Raw genomic sequence first — 22,684 nt, 5'->3', positions numbered from 1 at the left:
AAGTCTTGGCATCTGTAGTTTCCTCAGAGCAGTAGGGGCTGTCGAAGCCTGTTGTGGAAGAAAGAATATTATTCCTTGGATTACCCAGCCAAGTATCAGCATACACTCTGATTGCCAAGCCTAAGGAAGAAAGGGTACAATTAGTTCAATTAGTAAATTGCTGTGTAATTTATAGCCATGGAGATCATTAGTGCCAGCTACTTTTCATTACACAAAGTCACAGCTAATTGGCTTTGTCACTTTCCTTGTTAACACATAAAAGACCACTAAACCTAAAGTACAACCCTGAAGCATTCCTTTAAATGAGGTGCTAATCACACACACAAATGTGTAGCTTCACGGAGTGTGACGATTTACACTGGAGTCATTTTTGTTAGACAGCCATATGGCTAGTTATCATTCTCTTTAATCGACTTTGATTGGCCAATCGGATATAAAAGGTAACAATGAAGATGATAAAGACCGTGTTGGTCAGCGTCAGAGGTTGAAATCACCATATGCCTCTCCTATGTAGGAATCTACTTCAGTAACTTTTATCATAACATCTGCTCTGCAAACTACCATCCTCTTTTGCAAACTTCATGGTGAATGTCTGTTATAAACAAGACAAAACCAGAGAAAATCCCCAGCTCAACTCACCAACCAGTCTGCTTACCAACTGATTTAACCTGTCTAACAGTATGCGTTAAAAACAGGGGTTTAATTTGCACAAATATGCAAATGCATGCGCAATCTGCAGGGCCACTTTACGGCACCTTGTATTACCTGCAGTCCTAACCCTTGTAAATTTATGAGAGTCTTCAACAGTGGGAGAGCATGCATTCTAATGGATAGATCGATGACAGGTGGGCCTGGAGTTAGTCCAGTCCTCCTTAAAGGCACACGGCACACTGGACACCCAGCACTTAGCACAATGGCAGCAAAGGTGTCCAGCGTGTCCCCTCACCAATATTACATCAGTAACAAACAAATGGCCCCTGCCCCCATCTTTAACTGGCCTTCAAAGCAAGGAGCGCATGGAAGGGCAGCGCATGCAAGACCAAACCAGAGACAATTCCCAGCTCAACTTGCCATCCAGTTTGCTTACCAACTGAATTAACCTGTCTAGCAGTATGTGTCAAAAACTGGGGTTTAGTTAGTACATATTTGCAAACACATGCATAAGCTGCAGGGCCCCTTCACAGTACCCTATATTGCCTACAGTGCTAACCCTTGTAAATTTGAGAGTCTCCAACAGTGGGAGCATGTGCTTTCTAATAGCTAGAGGATAGGCGGGCCTGGAGGTAGCCCAGTCCAGCCTAAAGCACTTCTTCTGTGATGAGCAAATTTTATCAAAAAACTAGCCATGTGTGTTCTGCCTTTTTAAAAGCAATGTCAAATATAGCCCCGGAATGGGATATATGTACTTTAAGCCCAGTGCAAAAGGAGCAAGACCAGTATTCAACCCTCAGAGATAAATGGACAAGGGGTGATTAGTAGTAAATCTCAAGGCAATGTTCATAAAAATAAAGTCCATATATTATAAAGAATCCAATAGAGGGAATAAATGGTTACAGTGTCAGCAGGCTCTCCTTCAAACCAGTTCTCCTGCCAATAATCATCTAAAAACAGAAAACCGTGAGGGGTAGAGAGAGTGCCAATGTTTAAGCATTGTAGTATTAGGAAAATTGATAAAAAAAACAGAATGATAAGTATTGCACTTGTGTACACATGGGTAAAAGTCAGAGTATCAATCTGTACAGTGGAGACATCAATGGATGGTAGCTACTTAAGAATACTCTGGATATAAAACAATAGGAAAACGGAGAGAGGGGAAGCACATGACTCTCAGTGTAGTAATAATAAAGGCAATGTACAAGAAGTAAAAGATGCACTCACATGAAGGTAGAGTAACACAGACATTACTCAATGTCTCCAGCAGGTGGCGTCCCTCTGATGGTCCCCAATGGAAATGTATAGAGGGTGGATAGGGAGCTGCTCCTGGTGGATGGTCTCATCAGTGGATTTAAAAATACAGTGGCATAAAACAAATAACCAAAGAGAGTGTGCTGCTCTAAGTGTAGTAGTAGTTTATGAAATAAAAAGATAAATGATAAAAATGCACTCACATATAGTAACTAAAGCCACCAGCAAGATAACTGAAACTTGCAGCCAGAGCTCTAATCCTACACACACACCAATGTGGGTTTTCCCTGGTTCCCATCCTATGAGAAACTACAGTACTTCTTGGCATACTTACCCAGCTATGACCATCCAGGACAGACTATCCATTGGGTCCCATGATATAATGCCCCCGGCTGGATGTTTTAGGTATAGTGCCTGTTGCTTTGCTTACAAAGTGGGTTTTACATCCTTTGTGGCTGTTGAGATATATTTTAATGGCATTTTTGTGCTCAGTGTTCAGTTTTAGGGATCCTTTCACGTGCCTGGAATGATTGCCACCCTTCGGGGGTAGGCAAACTAGCCACAATCAAAATTACCTACCTACTAAGATACTTTACCTGTTTCAGGGCTTACCCCACTTTGATTCCTTCCCACGCTATAAAAATCCTACAGCAAGTTCTGCAATTGATATTGACAGGTGGCAGACCACTACTAACTAGGCATACCCTCTATCAGTCCAAACTTAACAGAATACTAGGACACCTAATAAAATATTATCAGACTGCACAACTACTGTTGCTATTCTCGCTAAATATCAAGCCCATACAGAGACTCCTTTATGGGTGGCCCTGGATTAAATAGATTGTGACCCCTTCTGTGTGGTCAGCCTACTCTGGCTATCTCCTAGCTATAGGGTGGCTTTTCAAAACCCCAAAATTCTCCATTCTCAAGTGTTGGAACAATAATATACCTTGGGGGGGGGGGGGGGGGCTTTTATCTCACCACTTTACATTGCCCTAATTTTCCCCAAAAAACAACCATCTTTTTCTACTGAATTTGGAATCCCTGGGTCACTACAGATATCACTCACCTCCCATAAAATCCTTATGATGGCAGGAAATCTTTCTCTGTGAGAGACACACAACTCGCTAAAGTCATAACTCTTTAGGTATTTACAATTTAAGCTATTTGTTCCCATCACTGTTAAGAACCTGCCACAGGATTAACATTCACACTTTTCAAAGAAAAATGCATTGAGAAATGTGTAGACAGCCATTGGGTATCGGGTAGCGTCTTCAGTCTCGTATATAAATTAAGTGATGGGCATAGACTGCTCAATGGCTCTGTGCAGAAGAATGGTTTGTGACACCTTCCATTATATGCCCATGGTAGGCCTTGTAATCTTTGCCCTTGCCTCCCTTCATTTCTCATGTTGCCACCAGTATCTGTGGTTCTTCCCTTGTGTCTTCTGTCATGCTGTATATATCAGATTCCTCTACAGAGCTACAGGCTTTTTTCTGCCTAAACTCTTGGGCATCCATGACTTTGTGGTGTCCTACCGATGTGGGTTTTGTACGACTGAACAGGTTGTATCCTAGCCCTTGGCAAGAGACCATAGTAAGTCTTTATGTGGTGAGGCTTCTAAAGCTCCTAATCACCAACAGAATTCACCCCTTAACTTAATGATTTCTTTATTGAGTTCCACCATAAGTAGCACAACTCCTTCTTTTTTTTTTTTTTTCCCAAAAAAATGTAATTGAAAGAAGAAAATGTTTCAAACAATGCAAAAACAAAACAGTCGTTTGGATATGGTATAAAGATCAGTCTGGCAGATATTACATGAGTAACGAAACATGAGTCAATAATGCTGTTGTCAGAGACACGGTAATAGTGAGGATCAGTGGTCTGTTGTATGCTAGTACCTATCAACTGAGAGTACTCCAGTGGCACAACGGAAGGCGTATTTGAAAGGTCCAAAAAAAATAAATAAAAAAAGAGAGAGAGGAGCGGATCAAAGCAAAAGAGCACAGCTGTCTAGAAGAAGTGTAGCGGGAGAACAAAATGTGCTAAAAAAAGAGGTTTTAGGATTCTATTGATTACTATTGCCAATGAAGCCCTCCCAGTAAGGAGTATATCGGGCAGCCTGTTGGGTGTAACCTGAAAAAAAGGGGGGAGGGGGACAGGAAAAAATGGTACGGGCTAGGTGGGGGAGCCACAACACAGCGGGGGTCCTTCCTAACCCTCCTCAGAAAGATGTGAACCATCTGTCGCTCAAATGTCATACTAGAAAGCATAACGTGTTTCTACTACTGCCATGGAACCCAGTATATGCAGAGAGACAGCAAACTATGGCACATTACATTGTAACACTCAAAATTGTGTAGTATAACGTGTATAAGAAAGCATGCCAAATCTGTGTCTTGTGGGACAGAATTTGTTTTCATAACTAACAAGACGTAGTCTAGAGCATGAGTAAAGCACAAGTTTACTTTAAGACCTAAAACTTTATAATTGGTTTATTAATGCTAACAGTGTCCACTGCTAAATCCTTGAAGTCCCTGCTGTGAGATCTTGCAGCAGTAATGCCTCAGTGACTATAGCAAGTTGTTTGTCCAGTGCAATTTGAACCCAGGGTTCCAGAGAAGTAAAATGGCTGAGGAACTACTATACATCATGAAGAAAAAAATTGCCAAAATCCTTTTGATTTACGAATGTAACCTTTTACCATTTTAGTTAATGGTAACTAACTGAGCTCTGCCTTAATGAATTTCTAGACACCAGCAGAATTTTTACATCAAGTTTTCTGCCTGAGTGCCTGCTCTTGAAAGTCCAACTTCAGGTATGTGGCAAAAAGGACCCTTGCTGTGGTTCCACCAGCACTAGGTGGAGCTGATCAGGCTGTGATATTTACCTTCCTCCACCCTCCCCCCAAGCATCCTCACATGCAATGCAGGGCTATTAACTTTGCATTGTAGGTGGTGGAGACAAGCATGCAACCGCAGCCCAAAGCACCTTAGAGAGGAGGCTGCGAGGGATCGGTTGCATGGATGGTGGGAGCCTGGCAGTGATGTGAGTAAAGTAAGCATTTAACCATATTTGTGCACCCCTAGACTAAATGAGCTTTTAATGCTTGCATGTGGGTGGGTGAGTTTTAGCAGTGCCGGGCACGAGCCTTCTGCACGGGTCAGTTTTGTCACAATCCTGGAGTTCAAGAACAATTAGGTGGGTTTACATCTCAAGGTGTTCATCATTAGTGTTCAGTTGTACAAAGAGCAGGTGGGAGGCATCCACAGATTTGCACACTGTTAAAATGTCACTCTTTTTATGTTGTGAAGCCAATAATAACATATTTGACAAACTTTTTGGCAGGAAAATATGATGGTATGATTTTTTTTTTTGCTACGGATGGAGTAGTCCCTTATGCTCGTGAAAGAATAATATAATATTTTTTATCCATCTTGCCATTGGTGTCTGCTATGCTGACAGTAAACAATTGTTTGTGGTGTGTATTTCCATGTAACATCTTGTGGCTCATGAAATGAAGTGCACAAGGCTCTGCAAATAACTGTGAGACTAATGAGTGCTGGAGAGCATTGAACTCCAGGACACTAATGACTGAGAGTGGCACTGTTCCTGAAGCTCAGCGGGTTACATCCTGATGAGAGAGCGAGCCATTGGCGTCCTCCCTATCGAAAGACCTCACAGGAGAGCCTGCGATGTAGCTCTGCTCATTTACATTAGTGCATATCGATCTCTGGCTGGCCTGTGTGTGATCAATCACGGAGAAGGTAATTGTACACGCACACTGTTCGACAATACAGGCCTACTCAGTGTTCTTTTACTTACTCTGTACAGGGAAGATTGAATTGGGATTTCCCCTAGCTGTGGTTGGTCTGCCCACACAGTCGTTTATATTTCAGGTTTGCAGCATTCCTCCCGCTGCTTATTGGCATTATGTGGAAAATGAGCCCATCACCAGCTGGATTTTGTGACTAATATTTACTTGTATAAAATTACAGACCATCCAATGTAATAAAAACTTCCATGGACAGATTGTGACATGCATTTGGAGCCTAGTAGCCCTTTGGGGCTTACAATAACATGGAAGAAGTTGCTAGGGTAGCCGTTGTTACCATCCAGTTGTTGCTATTTGCCATATTTATTATACATAGAATGCCAAACTGTTCACATCAGCCCCTGTTTCAGAAAGGCGTATGATTTATGGCATGCCGATATAGGCAAAATTCACTTAACTCCTGTCTACAGTATATAATCAAATTAGGGGCTTGATTTGTCTAGAATCCCCAGAAATAGTGATCAAGGGCATATTACAATTTCTCCTTTCTGCAGGTAGGGCACAGATCCCTAGGCACTAGAAGTTGACCATTATGCCAATGGTCAGGGAGTGGACAAATAAACAAAATATAATGAAAATGGAAAAACCAACTGTTTACCTGCAGGACCGATATCTGAATTTTGTTGAAATGTGTACATGCATGACATGCTCTCATTCTTCTCATCTACAACCTTATCTTTGATCCAGCGTATTTGACTCGTCCTTCCTTCCTTCCTTCCTTCCTTCCTTCCTTCCTTCCTTCCTTCCTCTCCTTCCTTCCTTCCTCTCCTTCCTTCCTTCCTCTCCTTCCTTCCTCTCCTTCTCCTGCTCACTGGCCTTTTCTCTCTGCCTGATTTCCACTTCACTGTCTTGGTACAGTGCTGAGATTGACAGCCCCCTAATCACTTGTAGAATCTTGATTGCCTATTTGTACAGTCCCATTTTTAGAGTACACGGTTCGCTGTTTACCTTACTTGTAATGTTGCTTTTCTCCCGATATCTTAGTGAAACACTTCATGGGGGAGCCTGTTCTCCACCCATGCATTTTTTTGTGTGTTGAAAATGCAATATAACCTATCGTTACAAAAAAATTTGCAGCATGTATTTGGGCTTTGGGTGGAATCCTGGACCCAGAGTAACCCATGAAAAAATGGGAAGAACACAGCTGTATTACTAATTACTTGCTAGTGGTTGGTCACATTAAACTGGACCTGTTTAGTAATATTGAAGATGTTTTACCACTCATGGCAATTGGAATGGGTCATACCCCAGCATTTATACCCAAATGGATAACTCAGTCTCCTTAATTCAAGCGCTATGGTATCATGAAATATATCAAAAGCAAATGGCAGTTTTCCTAAAAGACGACAAGAAATGTGAGAATTTCAAAAGTGCTTGACAATAGAAGTGCAAGAAACTATCTGACTGAAGCAACTGTCCCTAAACAGGGGTAGGAGCTTTTAGCACTAAGGGGTGCATTTAAAAAGCAGCATCATGGCTACACTGCACATATAAAGTATACAATGTTCTTTGCGCTTTGCTGGCTTTGGGGCCTGAAGACCGCCAAGCACAATAAAAATGAATAGATGAAGACAGAAAGTGTCGTCAGGGTCCAGATCTGAACCTGGGACCTCTGCGGTGTCTGGCTCTAGCTCTTCTTGCTGTGCCACAGGATATGCTGGATTGTTCCTTACCTGATTCCTGGGACATCCTTGTCTTGGATCTTTTTTTTTATTGTAAAACCTGGAACTCTGCTCCTCCCATGAACCTCCTGATTTAAACCGTGTCTCTGCACTTCACGTTTGCCATATTATTGTGCTCTTTCCAGCTGATATTTTGCTTCCTTGCATACCTACAGCTGTCCTTCTCTTCACTGCTACTCGTATCTACGCTTGGCTTGTTGATTGATGCCAACTTGCAACTACTTGTTACCAACCTTTGGCTTGTTTACTGACTACACTTCCGCTCATCCTTATCTGCTACATCTGTTACCGGACCCCAGCTTGCTTACCTCCTGGTGGGCTGATCCTGAGGACCACGACCTGGCACTAGCATGCAGAAAATCCCATCTCCCCATCAGGAGCTCTGGTAAAGACTGTTTAGTGCTTAGATTACGTGCCTTAAGTGATTCCACCTCATCTGCAAGGGTTCCCCTCTGAGCAGGCGCACTCCAATGGGACCCCCCCCCCCTCCCGTGGAAGGGGCCTTAGTTCAGTAGATAGATGTTAAAGCCCTGATGAAGAGGTATTGTTTGTCCTCTGAAATTTGTTGCTTTCTTGTTATTTCTTTTCCATTTACGAATAAATTAAAATGCATACTTGGACGCTTATCACAAGTGTCTGGCTTTCTTTCCAATTCAAATACACGTTACTCAAGCCTGGAGATTCTCCCCCCCCCCCCCCCCCCGGTTCGAAAGACCCTTGCTTTGGGGAGAACTGCTGCACTATGGCCATTATAAGCCCAACTAGAGACTTTCCACTTTCCACAAAATTACTTGTGTCTAGCACTTCACTCCAACCTTTGGTTTGAGGTTAGTGCTCATTCACAAGACAACTGGAACATCCTGCAGGCAAGCTGTTCCCTTATGTATTCGTATTTACAAAAATGTGTCTGCTTGATTAGAGTAGGACCTTGCATGTGTCAGTAATTCAGAATACAGTTAGATACAGATGTGTCTGTGTGTATAGAAACTATGTCTCTCCCATCCTAGGGTAAAAAGCTGTTTTAACCTACCCCAGGGCAGAAATATAGGCGTTGCCATTGGTGATCTTTAAGGTATTCGATCTGGGTCTTTCATTCTCGTCCTTGCTTCACCCACAACAACAAATGTACCTGGTAATGTCACAACCCAAAAGATTGCAGCTTCAAATACAGTCAGCAATGGCAGTGTTAAAGTGTAATTAAAGGCAAACTTTTCGTTTTTAGTTTTGGATGGAGTAGAGAAGGACTAGAGCACCAGTTTTCATTGCTGTCTGTGCCCCCGTTGGGAAGATTCACCCTCTATTTACCATTCTCATCAACAGTAGAAGAAAATTCCAAATTTTGGGTTGACACTGGAACAGTAATAAAGGGGAAATCTTCCAATGGGGATGCCAGTTCTGGTGACCTAGGTGCTACCCCAGGATTGCTCTGAAGGGATTTCTCTTACTTCATGTATTGACTATGGGGCAGAAAGTCGAGGGAAATCTCCCCTATGGGACACAGATGCAAAAAAAAAAAAAAACTCTTACACTATGAAAAAAAATAATTGCCTCTTAGTTATGCTTTGTTTTATTCTGATAGTTTCCCTTTAAGGGATATACTGACAGCTACATTCCTGGAAACCAGGTTTTTATGCTCTTCCATCGTTGTATCTTATTAATTTAAGGTTTACAACACCAGGATTCGTGCCGAGTCTGTCATCACTCAGCCAATCAGCAAGGTTCAAGCGGAGATGAGGAAGCAGATTCTGGTTTCTGGTCCTGCAGGTAAAACCTTTGCAAAGGAATTGTCTAAGTTTGCAGCAGTGAAACGTGTATTTGATGTGTTTTTTTAGTAGTAAGTTCTCCCCTATGCACTGTAATCATGTATTTGTAATAGATACTGGCTGCATCGCATGTGCATTCTTGGCTGCTGTAAACTTTTGATGTGTTCCAGTATACTTTTATTACAGGTCCTTCACCCTCCAGATTTTATAAGCCTTTTGTATCAGCCGCTGATCATTATTAGGTGTAAGCTATAACAAGCAAGGCCCCAACAGAGCATGCATTCTGTTATGCTTTGTTTGGTCACGTGCTTATACTATTACTAGAGTGGGCTTTGGAATATGATGGCACTGTATTAAAGCATGCACAAAAATTCCAGGATACCTGGCACAAAAATAGTTTTCACTGTATCAATAATTGTTCCTGCGTGTCAAAGCACCAATTAAAAATGCAACCTTTTGGGTTAGTAATGGTCCCATCATGATGGTAGTGCCCAGGTCACTGCTGCTTGCTTCCTTTGAGCAGGGAGACTGGTGTCTTCACCGTTACCTCTGGCATCATTGGGCAGAGACCAGAGGTGGAAGCTGGTGCAGCGCATGCAAGCTATGCCTGCCTTAAATAACTCTTCCTATTCTGCTGCATATCTCTCTGGCCACATTTGTACCTATGGATCCCTCATCCAGGCTCCAGCAGCTGAAGAATCTTGATTAGGGTAATAAAGATTGCTTGTCCTCCTTCTGCTCAGCCCATCACCCCCCCCCCCCCCAACCACATCTAAGTAACCACACAACAGCATTAAGTAGCCACTAAGTCAGACTTTGATGTCCATCATTGTAGCTCCCTGGGTCACCATATGACTGCAGGGGTTGGCTTTGGCTCTTCTGTCGATATGGGAATTCACTTCATATCTAATCCCCTATTTAAAATTATGCAATGGATATTTTGCCACTATGATCTGGCTGCTATTTGTGCAGCAAACCTGTTGACACACTTCTTTATGCAGCTTTCAACACACGTTTTCCTTAGAATAGCAACTCTCTGATTAGATCAGATGACTTAGGATACATACTGCTCGGTTACTTTTTGCTCCGGTGCCCGCCCAGGGAGATGCTCACATGCCTAGGCCAGTGTAGGTGCTCACACGCCTAGGCCAGTGAGATCTATTTTTATAATTCCGACCCCCCCCATGTGTGTCCTGAGGAAGTGGATCAGCGAAACACGTAGACGCACAGGGGCTCACACATTTTGTGATGATGCAATATTACGCATAATTTGGGTATTTCTGGCCCTTTTTGTGGTTGATTGATTGTGTGTATATGTTTTTTTTTTTTTACTAGATTTTGTATGTCTATGTATTATTCATTTTCTATGTACAATAAAATGTGATTTTCCTTTTAAAAATGTGTTGGTCCAATCTCCCTTTAAATTCTGATTTAGTGGTTCTCCCTCTTTTTAGTTCAAAACGTTAGTATACGGATGTGGCTTAGGAGTGACAATAATATTTATGCTTAACATTAAATAGCCATAGCAGCCTTTATTAACCAACTGTAACATGTTAATAACCATGTAAATCATGGAATAACAAGGTCCTAGTGGGCATCAAAGGAGAGTACCTGCAGCCAACATAAATAGGCTTCTAGCTGCAACAACCGCAGAGTGAGAGACAACAAATGCAGATACAACCATACCAACTACTGAGAGCCGTACCTCAGATGGGTCCCTACACTGTACATTTGTGTCCTATACTATCACTAACCTAAAGACTCGGCTAGCCACCATGACTCAAACACACCAACCCAAAATTACCTATCGAAAGAACAACAAGCCAAAGTAGAGGGAAAAGAGTTAGGGTGCCAAGTTTATACAGTAGTTCATTCATTGACTTCCAGTGGACCTGTGTATGTGGCCTGTAGCAGTTCGGCGAGCAAATGCTTTTTCAGATTTGTAGCTCATTAAATTCACCGGGGACACCATGGTACAATTCCTGGTTGATTTGTCTTGCACGCTCTCTTGTATCTCCCATGTGTTAAATTTCTTTATGTATATTTTACTACTATTATTTTATTATTTGTACCAAATGTATTCCTCCTGACCGCTGTGTGTCTCCTGATAGTGTCCACAGTGTGACCACATAATATGATTTTCTCTACAGGGAAAATGTTCTGTCTCTACCCCGAGGAGGTCACCCAAACCGAAATGAAAACCCTCCTGACTCCAAAGGTCCAGGAGTCTAACTTGACATCCATGGTCCTGTTTCTGAAGAGGATGGACATTGCCGGTCTGGGCCACTGTGAATTTATTAACAGGCCAGGTATATTTTATTTAAAGCAATTACAATACTGTAATATCTTTTTGAATGTTTTAGATGTTACTTAACCTCTTGCCCACTGGGCACCAATACCCCCTTCCTAACCAGGCCAGTTTTCAGCTTTCAGTGCTCTCATATTTTGAATGACAATTACTTAGTCATACAACACTGTGCCCTTATAAAATGTTTGAACTTTTTTCACACAAATAGAGCTTTCTTTTGCTGGTGTTTATTCACCACTGGGTTTTTTATTTTTTGCACTATAAATGAAAAAAACTGAAAATTTTGTTATAAAAAAAATGCATTGTCTTCGTTTCTGTTATAAATTTAGAAAATTGGTAATTTTTCTTCATACATTTTGGCCAAAATTTATACTGCTACATATCTTTTGTAAAAATAACCAACATAAGTGTATATTTGTTTTTTGTGAAAGTTATAGCGTCTACAGGCTGTGGTGCCAATCACTGAAAATTGATCACACAAGCCAGGAAAGTACAAATAGCCCCCAAATGACCCCTTTTTGGAAAGTAGACATACTAGGGTATTTAGTAAGAGGCATTGTGTTTTTTGTTAACCTGTTAATATGACCATTTTGTGGGGAAAAAAATCTTAATTTTTCCTCACAATTCTTTGCAAAATGACGATTTTGTATTTTTTTTTTTTTTTTTCCGAATGGTCATATTAACAGGTTATTTGTCACGTACCTTCAGGTAGAGACTGATGAGCAGAGGAAGGCCTCTCCTGCAGGCCCGGTTCACAGACCACTGAGATTGCAACAGTGGCCACAAGAGCACAGTGAGGTAGGAGTGCCTGCGATGTTCTCTGTAGCAGGTGAAGCCGCAGTAGTGGAGCTGCGGGGTATGGCTGTGGATGCAGGGATGCTGTAGATGCTGGTAGGTTGCAGGTGCCGGGGTACTGCAAATGCAAGTATGTAGAGGCTGTAGCAAATGGAGGAGAGTGGTGCAGAGTCAGACAAGCCAGGTTATACACGGAAGATCAGATACATCAGTCAAAGAATAGTCAAAGAATAGTCAAAGTTCAGCCAGAGGTTTGGCAACAGAGAATCAAGCAGAGAAAAGAGAATCAAGGTCATGCAAGCCAGGGTCAGGAGTGGAGCGAACCAGAGTAGTCAGGAAGCTGGGTCACAATCAGATCAAAGGCAGGTACAGGATACAGGAGAAAGCTGCAGATCAGACAGCAAGGTTCTAGTGCATCTGCCATCCTTGATTATGGCATTTGGGCGCCAATCCTAATGGGCGCGTACTCGCATACGCACGTTCGCGCATTGTGCCCACGCATGCCCAATGGCCAGCATGTCCAAATACATTGTGCTACTCCTCCTGAGTATGGTAATACCACATCTGTGAGACTTTTTCACATATAGAGGCCCAACATGCAGGGAGCACCGTCAGGCGTTTGTAGGACCATAAATTACACATCTAATTTCTTGACTACCTATTACACTTTTGAAGGCCCTGGAGCACCAGGACAATGAAAAAGCCAGCAAAATGACCCTATTTTGGAAAGCAAACACCCCAACATATAATCTAGGAGGCATAATGAGTCTTTTGAACGTGTCATTTTTTTCCACAAGTTTTTGGAAAATGTGGAAAGAGAATGAAAACGCTTTTTTTTTTTTTTTTTTTGCACAAAGTGGTCAATTGATAAGATAATTCTAACACATAGCATGTAGATAGAAAAAATTACACCCCAAAATACATTCTGCTACTCCTCCCGAGTATGCCCATACCACATGTGTAAGACTTTTACACCTGCAAGGAGCACCGTCAGGATGAGCACTAATGTGGTATGGATGTGGCACAGATGTGGCATGGATGAGGCACAGATGAGTACTATGTGGTATGTGGTGCATGGCTGAAGCATGGATGGGCACAGATGAGTTATGGATATGCACGGATGAGGCATTGATGGGCACGGATGAAGCACGGATAGGCATGTTTGAGGCACAGATGAGGCATGAATCGGCACCGATCAGCGCTGTGGGCATTCCAGAGACAGCCCACTCATGCTGTTGCACCGGCTCCCTCTCCTCACAAGCTGTATCGCTCCATTGTGAGGAGAGAGCTGAACCGGGCATGCGCCGGTTTGTTGACAAGTGATCGCTCCATCATTGGACTGAGTGATCACATGGTAAAGGCCCGTTGTCAAGGTCCGGAGAACCCAGCGATCATGGATGCTTCCGGGAGTGTGCCCCAGGGGGCGTGCGGAAAGCTGCGCTGTCACCATTGAGAAGGGTTTTCATCTTCCTCCGGTCTTCCTTCCGAGTTCGTGGCCTCCTGCTACATGAGTGGCCGGGGACGCGATGACGTCACTTCCATGCATGTGTGTGGGAGCTGCTGTTTAGGGCATGGGCTCTGAAGGTCCAGACCTTTAGAGCGCATGCACTCGTGATGTCAACAGCTGCATGCAGTGTGACGATCTCCTAAACAGTGCAAGTTTAGAAGATATTCACAGTGCCTACAGGTAAGCTTTATTATAGGCTTAGCTGTAGGTATAAGTGGTGCAACAGAGTTTACTACCACTTTAAAAGCAAAATTCACATTTATACATGCTTGTAATGTAATTCCATGACTGAGTATACACACAGAGTGGTATATACTCCCTCTAGTGGTTGTCTTTATGTCAGACAGCATAGTCGGTTTCCTTGTCGAGCAACAGCTATGAGAAAATGACGGCTTCTGAAGGCTTGCTTTTGGCATTGGAAATTTGGTATGAGAAATGTAGTACAAATGATTTTTGGAATGTTTCTCACATGTTACACAATTTTCATACATGAAGAATTAATTTATCACTCTCCAGAAATGGTATTTGTCACTGTGAAAGTATATATTTGAAGAATTGACTAAAGCTGCGTACACACAAAACTGTTTTTTTTTGTTCAGCTGATAGGCTGAATGTTAAAAGGAAAAATCTCCACAAGCGAGGTGGATGCATAAATCCCCGCCGTTGGGACATTGTAATCTGAAAGCAAAGACTCCCTGCTGTCAGAGTACACTGGTCAGCTCTGCAGCCAATCGGCTGCAAGCCATTGATAGGAGTTTTCCAGCAAAACGGGGAGGTACGCAGTTTAAAAAGTGAATGGTTCCTGCTGCACCAGACTATTTTTGATCTGTGTGTACCCAGCTTAAGGGTTGGGTTTAGGCGTCAGTAAGTGACCATGCCTTTATTGGGTGTCAAAAAATAGTTTATTATCATGGCAATAGTAACTGCAAAAATAGGAACACAATGAAACTGTCAGGCAATAAAACTTTGCTGCTTGTTTACAATACAGCAAACTATCAGCCTTGAAAATGCATGCATAATGAGCTACTGGGATATAGCGAATGCATGTATGTTTTCATACTTAAAAATGCTTTCTCCATAATTATAGCCCATCCTATTCTATTCCTTTTTATCTCTGTCTTCTGGCTCTCTGAGCTCTCCTCAGCCCCTTTCCACATCACTGTTTTATTTTTTCCTTTGTGTTCTCTTGCTTCTTCTTCCCTGGATTTGTTTGAGATTCTTTCCCTGTTCGTATAACAAGGACAAGCCATCTAAGATGCTGATTAGTTGCTACTATATGTGGATGTTCATAGTTGTTGCTTAATTCTTTATTCTCATTTTTCATTGTACAGTTCTTTTTGTATGGTGTCTTCAGGGTTATTGGTTATCTATTTTATTGCATTTGAAGTTGAGGAGAAAAGTAATTATTTCCTTGTTTTAGTCTTCTATTCATAGCAAAGGTTCCCATCATGCCCTGTATAACTACTTTCCTATCTGTTACTAAACCCAGGAGCCTGCATTCACTATATTCGTTCTCCCACAGTACAACGACCATGAAAATGCAATTATTCTAGTAAATATAAACGGCTAAGTACTTTTTTTCATAATCAGTATATAGCAGTCTTGTGACTTCTATCAGTGTCTGGTTAAATCTTGTAGGAGGAGTTTTCATTCTCCTCTGACTGTCCTATGAGGCTGCAGGACCCCTGACCCTCTGTCTGGACAGTGCTGATTGGCCCTATGCTGATTACATGCACCGTCCCAAGAATAAAAAAAAAACTCTCTAGCAATACACACCAAACTGAGTGCCTCCAAGGCTCTGTTCTATCAGCAGATGGGTTGGGGACTGTGGAAATAGACAAACAGCCTTTTTACACAATGTACGGGATTAACCCCTTAGGTTCTACAGTGAGTATAACGAGCATGCTTTACTGCATATATAGACTGATTTTACTGTTGTGGGTTTAGTAACACTTTAACAACCATTTGAAGACCAGGCTTTTTTCTGGCACTGCTCACATACATGTAAAAATCAAAATTTTTGCTAGAAAACAAACATCATATATTTTTTAAAGTAAAGGCCCTAGAGAATAAAATGGTGGGGGTCGCAATTTTTTTATGTTTCACGGTATATGTGCAGAAGTTTTTCAAATGCGATGGTTTTGGAAAAAAAATACACTTTAATGAATTTTAATGCACAGAACACATTAGAATGTTTGCTAAAATATAAAAGATGATGTTACGCCTGTGAAACGACAACTTGCATTATATAGGTGACCCTTTAAAAGCCTTAACAGCTTACCACTTAAGATTTACACAGGAGATCTGTGTTAGAATTATTGCTCCCGATCTATCATTCATGGTGATATAACATCACATGTGTGGCGCGATCGCTGTTTACATACCAACAAGAGACCGACACATGCATTCACCTTTGTGTGTGAGCATGGGGGACAGGGGAGACCACCTCCCGGGCTTGTTTGCCTGCAGGTACATCGCCCGGCAGCAATTGGTTAAAGGAAAACTGTGACCATACTATAGTCATTCAAGTATTTACATACTTCTAACAAGGAGTAAATTAACTTTAAGCAAGCTCTTAGTGACCTCTGTAGCTGTAGCACTGTGGAACAATTCATCCTCCAATTCACAGTAAAAGCACTGATGATGTTCAAGTCATTCTCACAGCAGCTCAGCTCTCTTTGCTCCCACCCCCGAGCAGTGGCTCCCCAGCTCAGTTCATCTTGCTCCCACCTCCAAGCGGTGACTCAGAAGCTTAGCAGTTTTATTACCTGTTGATCATGCTAGTGGATTCAAATTTTAAATACCAATCTGGTAAAACCAGGTCTGTAGCACAGTCATGCTAAAATAGAAAAAGGCCTTCACCAAACTGTTGCCACAAGGTTGCACAATTCTCTCAAATGTCTGTGTGTGCTAGCATTAACAGTACCCTTTAGTGTATGTGTCAGCTGTATATTTCTTCCCAGCCACTAATTGCATTTAATCTAATATTATGTTTATATTTATGGGAGCTTTGCTATTTGTCTCTTCCAGTTTTTCATAAAACTCATCATTGACCTCTATGCACACTAATTATGTAGGCATTAAAATGTCCTTTCATTCTGAGCGTACACATTTACATGTTGACAGGGCTAAAGTCAATAACTGATGGTTTACAATCCTCGTGTACTATAAAACCTGTACTTGAACTTCCGTCATTCTACAGTAATGGGAATTCTGGTGATTTGATTACTTTCTCTCCTTTCCATTGGATTTTCTGTAGAGCTAAAATGCATTTCCTATGTTTACTCATCAGTTCTTTGTTTTCTCAGAGCTCCCAGCCTTTTCACATTAAATTCATTCCATATTCCTTACTACTTAACCATGATCGTGATTGTGGTTGTTTTCTCACCTGGCTTTTAATACAAGCTGGTTTCTAGAGAGGTATTTTCCTGTCCCACTTAGGCCTATTTAAACTCTAACCTGGAGGTTCAGCCTTTGGTGTGAGGGTACGCACCCATAGGTTGGTTCCATGCTTCAAAGGGTACCTCCTCCCTTGGTGTCCACCCCTTAGCCTTTGAAGCCCAAGTTCACACTCATCTGCATGGCAGGCACTCACCAAGTCATCTATAGGCATGTTTGGGTTTTAAGAAGGGTAACAATACAAATGCTTCCACTGTGTCCTTGATGTTGAAGTTGAGTGGCTTCAGTCTCTCTAGTAATTTAGTGCTTTTGGTAACTTGTGCTTTGTCTGTTCGGTGCAGATAACCTAGTTTTCTTTTATCACCCCATCCTCAGCGGTTTGTAATCACCTTTCCTTCATTCCCCTACTGCTCCTTTTGGGTTTTCCAGGAACCAAGAAAATACCCGATACTTGCAGGTGTCAAGGAGCATGTGACTTACTCCTTGAGGGTGCTGGGTCAATCAAAAAGCACGTCATCTGAGACCATAGCCCTGCATAAGCTATGACTTACACTGATTAAGGTGAACCTGTTATATCACTGCCACTAAACCCAGTCTTTTGCAACCTTTTGAACTTGAAGAAACCTTTTCAATAACTTTCCTTAGGGAACGCCTACCAATAATTACAAAATTTACAGCACTCAGTACATTAGTGTGATGGCCACTTGAAAGGTTGACCCTTACATTTTTGGTCATTGGGAAAATTTCCTTCCCCCTTACAGACAGCCATAAAGATCATTGTTGTCGGTGATTACTTAAAGTGGTTGTAAACCACAGGTGATTAAAAAAATTTAAAAACTGCAAGGCAATGTCATAATGTGCTAGTATACATGGGATACTAGCACATAATGATAAACTTACCTGAGAATGAAGCCTTCCAGCACCACGATGTCACCACTGAGACAGCTGACATCTTCCCCCAGTCTTCCCTCCTGGTTTGTGGCCTTCGTGTTTCCTAAGTGGCCAGGGGAGTGATGAAGTCACTTCCGTGCATGCGAACGGGAGCTGCCATTTCCAGCACGGGCTCTGAAGGTTTGCCGGTGAGGTCATTGGCTGCATGCATTTTGAATATCTCTTAAACGAGTTTAGGAGATATTCATAGTACCTACAGGTAAGCCTTGCCTGTAGGTACAAGTGGTAGTACAGAGTTTACTAGTACTTTTAACTGAAGCAGAAATTGCTGAAGGAATTCCTAGTAACTTCTGGAGGAACCTTGGAGTGCCATAGATCCCTGGTTGAGGAAGACATTTTTTTTATATATATATATATATATATATATCTATATATATATAATGTGTATATATATAAAATAAATAATCAATACTGCTATTGGTGGACCTACTCACCAGCTAAGGTTTTCCTTGTTTTATCCAATGCTGGGGATTTTTGTCATTTTGCTGCGCCAAGGTGATCAGCTAATGAAAAAATTGTCCCAACAATATACAAGAGCCCTGCAAAAAACAGCTGGTTATTTAACATTGATTCATTTCCCAGCTTCTCCTATAAAAAATGTGCATTTATAATCATAATTATATTTTCCTGTCACCTACTAGTAATGAATAATTTATGAGTTTCAGCAATAGCTTGGCTTAACACTAGAAAGTCCTAGCATGCCATCCAACATATATTGGGAAGAAATACTTCTGAACTCTTTAATGTCACCACTTTGATGTTAGTTATCCATCTTGGCAGAGGGGGGTATTATACAGATTGCTTGCTGTACTGCCTAGTGTCCTCGGAAAATCATGTGCTGAAATATCGATAATCTTTTCTCACTCCAAAAGAGACTTGACAGAGCAAGAGTTCTGTAGTATAGGACTTGCTAATGTATTTCTGTGCAGGCACAGCAGCATGCTGATGGGGCAGACTGTATGTGTTAGGCTAGGTCAGGGCTTGACAAACTTGCTTTAAAGTTGGGAGCCAGTTTTTTTCTTATTTTTCATTTAGCAAATCTTACGGGTGGAACATGTAATATGTTCCTGAAGGTGAACTTTTTTGAGTTTTTTGCACACGTTCAAAAAATAATTTTGGGCCTGAAGATTACATAAAACCCCAAAAATGATATATTTTCTGAAAGCAGACACCCTAGAGAGTAAAATGTGGTAGTGGTAGTTCCAATTTTTTATGTCCCACAATATTACCACAAAATTTTTGTAAAAAAAAAAAAAAAAAACACATTAAAAGTTCGTTTTAGGGGGTACAAAAATGCAAATTTATTAGCCAATGTTTGGTAAAATATAAAAGCAGACGTTGCACCGAGTAAATAGATACCCAACATGTCAAACCTTAAACATGTTAGTACCCTATATTTACCTTTAAAAGCTTTAAAAGGCCCCTATAGGTCATCAGTTTAGCGTTATGAAGGGAGGCCTGGTGCTAGAATTATTGCGCTTATTCCAGCGTGCATGTCAATATGTAGCATGTGTATTGTAATCAACGTTTTCAGGTGTAGGTGCCCTACCACGTGCCTTTACATTTGTACATGTGTAAAAGTGGGGGGGGGGGGGGAGTTGTATTTCCTTGGGTGTAACTGTAATTTTTTACAATTTAAAAACATTTTTTTTTTTCTACTTGCATAACGGGGCCGTGTTTTGGGAGCTTCCTTTAGATAAAATAACGCTTATCAATACCATCGAAGCTCACACAACATGGCTCTTTGGGGGGGGGTGGGGTTCTTGAAAACTGAGGTTGAGGAAGAACACCGAGGGCTGCCATGGATGGGCACCAGTAAAGGAAAACTATGGTAATTATGATACAATTTTCTGTTTTCCTGGTGCCTCCATGGCAGCATACAGATGATAAATAACTAGCTGACATGGATGGAATAATGGCAGTAATAATTTTTAATTAGAAAAGGTCATTGCAGCCTGAACTGTCCTCCTTCTGAACTCTACAGTCGTGAGACCCCCTAGATCAATATGGTAGTGTCTGAGAAACGTGGCGAGAAGACCAGGTGGCGGCACTGCAAACCGTCTTCAAAGAAACAGCCCTTGCTGCCCGAAATGAGCATCTGACAGGTGGATGAATCTTTAACACTCCTCTGAGGAAAGTGACCACCAAAGAATATTTTGCTCATCTATTTGTTGCGGCAGAAATTTCTGCTACCTGCACCATGAGGGAGTTCAGGCTAAGTCCTAGATCAAGACCAGTCTGAAGAAATCCAAGAATATTGGATGTAGAGGGGAAGATTGGCTTAAAGTCATTCCCGGCAGCAAATGACAAAAACTTGTTCAAGACCCTTGTATATACTGCATTTGTTGCAGGTTTTCTGGCTCTTAGAAGGGTAGAAATGACCCCTGGAGAACAACCTAGGGCCTCGAACCTTCGCCTCTCAACCTCGAAATTCAAAACTCCAACTTCTGAGGGTTTGGATGAGTTAATCTGCCCTGAGACAGAAGCTGAGGAAAAGGAGGGATCCTGACCTGGCTCAAACTGAGGCGCATGGCTAGAGGAAACCATGGTCTCTTGAGCCAATACGGTAGAACTGCCAACGCTTGGACTGACTCTCTGATTAGTCTCAGGAGGAACTTCAATATTGATGGACGAGGGAAAGCATATGCTGTGGTGAACCTCCAGGGGCATGACAGAGCATCTACTACCTCCGCTTATGGATGCGATAGATGAGAGAAGAACCTGGTTAGTTTGGCATTCTCCGGTGTGGCAAAAAATTGGGGGATCCCAAAGGCTGACAATCTGGTGAAAAATATGTGGATGAAGGGCCCACTCGTTGTCCAGGAAACTTTTTCATCAACGTGTCTACCTTCATGTTCACTCTGCCTGGAAGATATACTGCCTTGAGGTCCAAGAGGTTCTTCTCTGCCCAGAGCATATTCGGCTCTACCTCCCTAAGGAGCGTTCTGCTTCTGTGATTGCTGCCCTGTTGTCTAGGCGTAGTAGTACTCTGCCCTCTGATCTGGGCTGCCAATGACGTTGGTGCTAGGAATGCCACTCTCATTTACAGGACATTGGATACCACTCCCTGGGTGGAACAAGACCATCTCCCCTGTATTCTGGTTTCCTCGCAATGGACTCCCCAGCCTTGTCCACTTACATCGGACGTAATTATGGTCCAAGAGAGCGAGTCCAGGTGACGAGGTTTAGAGAGATTTTCTGGAACTGTCCACCAGTGTAGACTCCTGCGCATCACTATTGTTAGTAGGATTGTCTGAGAGAGTTTCGGTCTTCTCCACTGCGCCAAGAAACCTGTCTGGAAATATGAGAGCAGATGAGAGCTCTGGATGACCCTGATCATCCCCTGAATAACAATCCTTGCATTCGGAGGTTGTAATGACACTGTCCCTTGTTGCGTGTCGAACATTGCACCCAGGTAGACCATCTGCTCTGACGGCACTAGTTGACTCTTGTCGAGGTTTATAAGCCACCCCAGTTCCATCAGGGACTGCAGTTGTGTCTCTCGGTGTTAAATCAACTGATCTGGATTGCTTGCCAGGAGGAGGATATCGTCCAGGTAAGGGTATATCCTTAAGCTCTTCTCTCGCAGGGAGGCTAGAACGGATATCAGTACCTTGGTGAATACCCAGGGAGAGGAGCACAGACTGAAAGGCAGGGCTTGAAACTGTAGGTGGACCTGTCCCACCACAAACCTCAAGTACTTTTGAAATGAAGGGGGTATTGGAACGTGCAGGTAAGCATCCTGCTGATCGACTAAGATCATCCAATCTGTTGGCTGGACTGCCTGAATAATTGTCTGCAGAGATTCCATCTTGAAGCTCTCGAGGTGGATGTACTGGTTGAGCCTTTTTAGGTCCATCACAGGCCTCTGTCCACCTATCTTTTTTTTTTTTTTTTTTTGCACCAGGAACAGGGTGGAGTAGAAACCTGTGAAGCATTCTGCTAAGGGAACTGGTACGGCTGCTCCCTGAAGTTGGAGTGACTAACTGTGTTAGTCCTATAGCCTTTAGCGGAGAGGCTGGAATCTGTTATTTTGAAAGATGTCCGAGGAGGATGCGAAAAATTCCAAAAAGTGTCCCCACTGGATTGTTGACAGAACCCAGGGGTCCTGGCAACGGGAAGCCGAGAACAGTGCATAATACCTTAGTGTGGCCCCTGTCCGGGTTAACCTGGCGTCAAAAAGACTTTGCTCTTGTAGAGTAGTAAGAGCCTTATTCTTCCGGGTGCTCCGAAAGGATGCCTGAGTGCCCTTCCAAGGCCTTCTGTTGTCTCTGAACTACCTAAACTGCCTGTAATCCCTTGAGTTTGATTGACAGAATCTAAACAAATAGACTCTAGATCTTCTCACCGTTCTCACACGTGTCTTGGGGAAGCATACCAGGTTTACCCCCTGTCACCCTGGAGATGGCCTCCTCCTTCCTCCTCCTTCCTCCTTTCTCCTCCTTTCTCCTCCTTTCTCCTCCTTCCTCCTCCTTCCTCCTTCCTCTTTCCTCCTTCTCTTTCCTCCTTCTCTTTCCTCCTCCTCCTTCCTCCTTCTCC

The 22,684-nt window shown here is 42.4% G+C and overlaps 1 protein-coding gene across 3 annotated transcripts in view; it reads left to right on the top strand.

The window, feature by feature from the left end:
- The window catches only part of DHX32 (DEAH-box helicase 32 (putative)), a 196,964-nt gene that overhangs the window by 121,230 nt on the left and 53,050 nt on the right, over positions 1–22,684 (top strand). For all 3 annotated transcript variants that reach the window (XM_077455499.1, XM_077455501.1, XM_077455500.1), the window contains 2 exons: positions 9,087–9,186; positions 11,336–11,494. In XM_077455499.1, the coding sequence (XP_077311625.1) occupies positions 9,087–9,186; positions 11,336–11,494 (259 nt within the window). The remainder of the gene's footprint in view (positions 1–9,086; positions 9,187–11,335; positions 11,495–22,684) is intronic.

The sequence above is a fragment of the Lithobates pipiens genome, unplaced genomic scaffold (genome assembly GCF_037356315.1).
Source record: "Lithobates pipiens isolate NorthernLeopardFrog02 unplaced genomic scaffold, aLitPip1_a1.2 Scaffold_25, whole genome shotgun sequence".
NCBI classification, from domain to species: domain Eukaryota; kingdom Metazoa; phylum Chordata; class Amphibia; order Anura; family Ranidae; genus Lithobates; species Lithobates pipiens.
Note: the sequence above shows the minus strand (reverse complement) of the source record. Positions and strands in the feature narration are given on the sequence as shown.